Source organism: Serinus canaria, chromosome 10 (genome assembly GCF_022539315.1).
Source record: "Serinus canaria isolate serCan28SL12 chromosome 10, serCan2020, whole genome shotgun sequence".
In the NCBI taxonomy this organism is placed as follows: domain Eukaryota; kingdom Metazoa; phylum Chordata; class Aves; order Passeriformes; family Fringillidae; genus Serinus; species Serinus canaria.
Window position 1 is genome coordinate 16535206 of NC_066324.1, and position 3654 is coordinate 16538859.

The window sequence follows — 3654 nt, forward strand, 5'->3', positions numbered from 1 at the left end:
GCTTCTGGGAATACACCCAGCCATTCACTTCTGTGGGCTGTCCTTTGTACAAGGATTCCATTTTTAGAAGCATCTCACGTGAGTTGGATCAAGGATTAGCAGGAGGCATTTCTGAGCACTTGTGGTCACAGTTAGCATCCTTTGGGCTTTTTCTGCTATCAGAAGGAATTTTCTGCTATCCTTCCTGGAGTATTTCTGTCTGAAACTGAATCAAATTATTCATTGGCCAGGGAATACCACAGTCTCCCTGTGAGCAGTCCCATGATTTGCAGACAACTAGACTCCTGCCAGAATAAGCTAGAGGGAGATCCTGCTAAAATCTTTGTGAAATAGCTTTTAAGCACAAGCAAGGCCCTATTCCTACAGCCTCAAAGGAAACACAAAAGTAAACCTTTGTTTTCTCTGCCCCTTGCTTGCATGGATTTATCCTCCATTAAGGCTTATCTACCTTCGTGTAATGAAGCCTGCAACTTAAGGGAGCCAGCACCACATCTGGACTTTCATGACACCTTTGCCTCCTCTCACTAATTTATCCATTTTACCCAGCCCCAAGGAATCCTCATTAAAAAAAAAAAAAAGAAAAGAAAAAAAAAAAAGGGAAGATGGTCTCAGGCATGCAGGAGCTCTGCACCTTTGTGTTTCCTGTTTCCCCTGGCATTGAAGCAAGTGCTTCAGCTACTCACCACGTGATGACAGGACAGATTGATTACACTAACTGTATGACAATGACTTAAGCAAGGTATGCATGAAGTCATTTGCTGAAGCAGGAATTCAATGCCAAGATCCCAAACTGTCCTTTGTCCTTGCTGCACTGATATCTTATCTGCCTCACCTCCAGAAAGTATTCAATAGCGAATTACGGAAGGCCGTAGCTCTCAGGAGCGTTCCTGATCAAAACGAAATTACCTGGCAACTTGATTCTGTGGGCTGTGGAACTGACCATAGAAAGGGAAGGTAAAAGACGATGCTGACCGTGCTGCAAGCTCACCGGGCTGTTCGAGTGTTGATACTGCAGGTCTGTGTAAAGAGAGCCCTGCCCCGCCAGTGGCTTTTAGCTGCTGCTTAGAAGCTGATCTTGTTATCATCAACACGAACTTACACCAGCTTTGGGAATCCAAATCCACCTGTAAAAGACCTCATTCTCCCTCTGAACACAGGGCTCATTAAAACATTTGTTTGTACAAATATGAGTGCTGTCAAAATGGTCCATTGAACTAATGTTGTACCAAGGAGCTGCAAGAGAGTTCAGGGTGTACTGTGTGCAGAGACTGTTACCCAGCCAGGGACCAGGTAGAGGGAAAAACACTTCCACCTGAAGTTTATGGCCTGAAAGCCATAAACAACAGCCGTGACTAGGTAATAGCCTAATCCTTTATCCTAAAGGCAAACTAGCCTTTCTCCCCCCTCCTGTCAATATCTCAGTTTGAAGTGTTAAGCAGCAAAACAAGGCACAAGAGCATGACACCAAGCAAGGCAGTGCTTTTAAGTATTCCTAAACAAAAAACCCAACAACATGAAAGTTAACCTAAAACTTTATTTAGTAGAAAACTTTCAGAAGACAATTTGTTTGAATATTTGAAGCACTACACTGCCAACATACTCATTAAAGACAATTCCCGTTCTCCTAAGGTATAATCCCGTTTCATACTGCACCCTTTATTTGTTGCTTTCATCCTGACAGAGAGGCTGTACAGCTCTTCTTCTGCAATGCCATCGAAAAAGAAGTCCTCATTGAAGATGGGATTTCTGCTTCTCTTTATAACTGTGCTTCTCTGCTTCTGTGTTTTCCCTGGCACCAGGGAAAAGGAGATACAGCAGTTTATGGTTTTGGGCTCGACAGAATCATCATATAAACCCTCTGCACTGATCAGGCGGATCCGCAGCCTCTCGTTCTCTGAGCAGTACTCAGCTGACAGCCTCAACACTCCTCCCTTGTCCATCACCACAGCACTCTCCCCCAGCAGTCTCTCCCGACTGCAGCTCAGGTCCACTGGAAACATGGGAGAACAGGAGGTGCTAAAGCTCCGTATGCCAAGCAGCCCCTCAGAGGCCCTCCTGATGGCACTGGGGCTGTTATCAGTGGAGCTGCTCTCCTCTGTAGAGAGAGAATTGTTCCTGGGCATACTGTATTTGCTCTTGTCCTTCAGTGCTCTGCAGAGCAATCCCTCCTGACTTTGTGCTTTGATCAGGGAGCAGGGTCTGGGAGGTGACCTGGTGAGAAGTGGAGAACTGAAAGGAGAGGAATCACTGGAAGAGGCAGTGTCGCTGTCACAGGCACCTTGCCTGTGCAGAGAGAGATGCTTAGGTGGCAGTCTCACAGAAGCAAAGCTGATAGCAATGGGGTTAGACATGCTCCCTTTGCCACTGAAGGTGTTAGCTCTGGATCTAGACAGCTTCAGGCTGGGCAGAGCCCCGCGTGGATCACCGTGGAAGATGGACTCCTTTCTCCTGGTGTGGGGACTCTCCAGCAAAGTGCAGAAGCCATAGGAAGTGGAGGCTCTGGGAAAGTGGGGCAGGGAGAGCGCTGCTTGAGACTGTGGGTCTGCATTAGTGCTTTCTTCCTCCAGGGCAGAGATCTCCTCTTCAACACTTTCCACCTGAATGAGATGTGGGCAAGAGCTGGGGCTATAATCAGAAGGAAGAGCTGCTGCATCCACTGAACTGTGGTCCTGGTGGAAGCCACTGCCCTTAATGGGGCCAGAGCTGGTCAGCCTGGGGGGAATGCAGAATTCAGGGATTCTGTCAGGAGTGATCACATTTCGAAAAGCAGCAGCCCTCAGTTGGGCTTTTTCTGGCAGATTTTGGCCTTGTGGCAGTCCCAGGAAGGAAGAGCTGGGGAGATTCCCATTTTCATGTGATGCTCTGATCTTTTCCAACAACCACATCTCTGTAGCTGGGCAGGAGGTCCTCAAAGGGGAAAAGCTTGAAGGAGAAATCCACCTGCAGACACACAGAGAGGAAAAGGTACGTGAAGATCCTTTTGGACACACTACAGCCAAGCAAGACACAAAGGGTGCCATTCAAGGCAGGGCTAGTACAAGCCCGTGTTCAAAACAGCCCCTGCCCAGCACACTACCTTTAGCAAAGTCAAATGGTGCAAGAACAGAACTAAACCACCAAAGAGAGAAAACAGCACAGAGTCACTACCAGAGGAAAACGTCCCTCTCGCATAATCCCTACCGTGCTTTTCCCTTCGCAGAGGACGTACCTTGACAAGCGCAAGCCTTGTTGTTTCCACCGAGCCCGGGCTCGGCGTCAGCAGCTCCGAGCGGGACAGCGCAGCGCGCCCCGCTCCAGCCCTTTAGTAGCCGCGCCGGGCGCCTCCCAGCCGCGGGAAGGGGCGGGGGCTGCACCCGCACCTCCTATTCTCATGCGGAGGGCAGAGGCCGGAGAGCGGCGCCGCAGCTGCCCTGCAGGGCACTCTGCTGGGCACCGGGGCCATGCCCGGAGCAACGGGGAGGGACTTGCCAAAGGGGCCTCTCACGGGAAAGCGCTTTTTGAGCGTCTCCTGTCGCCCCCGCAGAGCAGAGGATGTTGCCGGCGCTTGGCACTCGGCTGCGAGCGCGGGGGGAAGGGGCTGCCCGCGCCCTGCCCCAGCCCCTTCCCCTGCGTTCAGTTTCTTTTTGATTAAGATCTACTTACAGAGGCGTCCCG

At 50.2% G+C, this 3654-nt stretch overlaps 1 protein-coding gene across 1 annotated transcript; it reads right to left on the reverse strand.

Moving 5' to 3' along the window:
• Positions 1-1564: 1564 nt before the first annotated feature.
• LOC103815957 (C2 calcium-dependent domain-containing protein 4C-like) lies at positions 1565-3330 on the reverse strand. Its single transcript, XM_009089848.4, has 2 exons — positions 3209-3330; positions 1565-2940 (listed from the first exon to the last, which is right to left on the reverse strand). The coding sequence occupies exon 2, from the start codon at positions 2883-2885 to the stop codon at positions 1584-1586; it is 1302 nt and encodes a 433-aa protein (XP_009088096.2). The 5' UTR covers positions 2886-2940; positions 3209-3330; the 3' UTR covers positions 1565-1583.
• Between the last annotated feature and the right edge of the window lie 324 nt (positions 3331-3654).

Bases quoted from the DNA above. Each gene is read 5' to 3' on its own strand.
- LOC103815957 (XM_009089848.4), bottom strand. From the start codon at position 2,885: ATGTGGTTGTTGGAAAAGATCAGAGCATCACATGAAAATGGGAATCTC.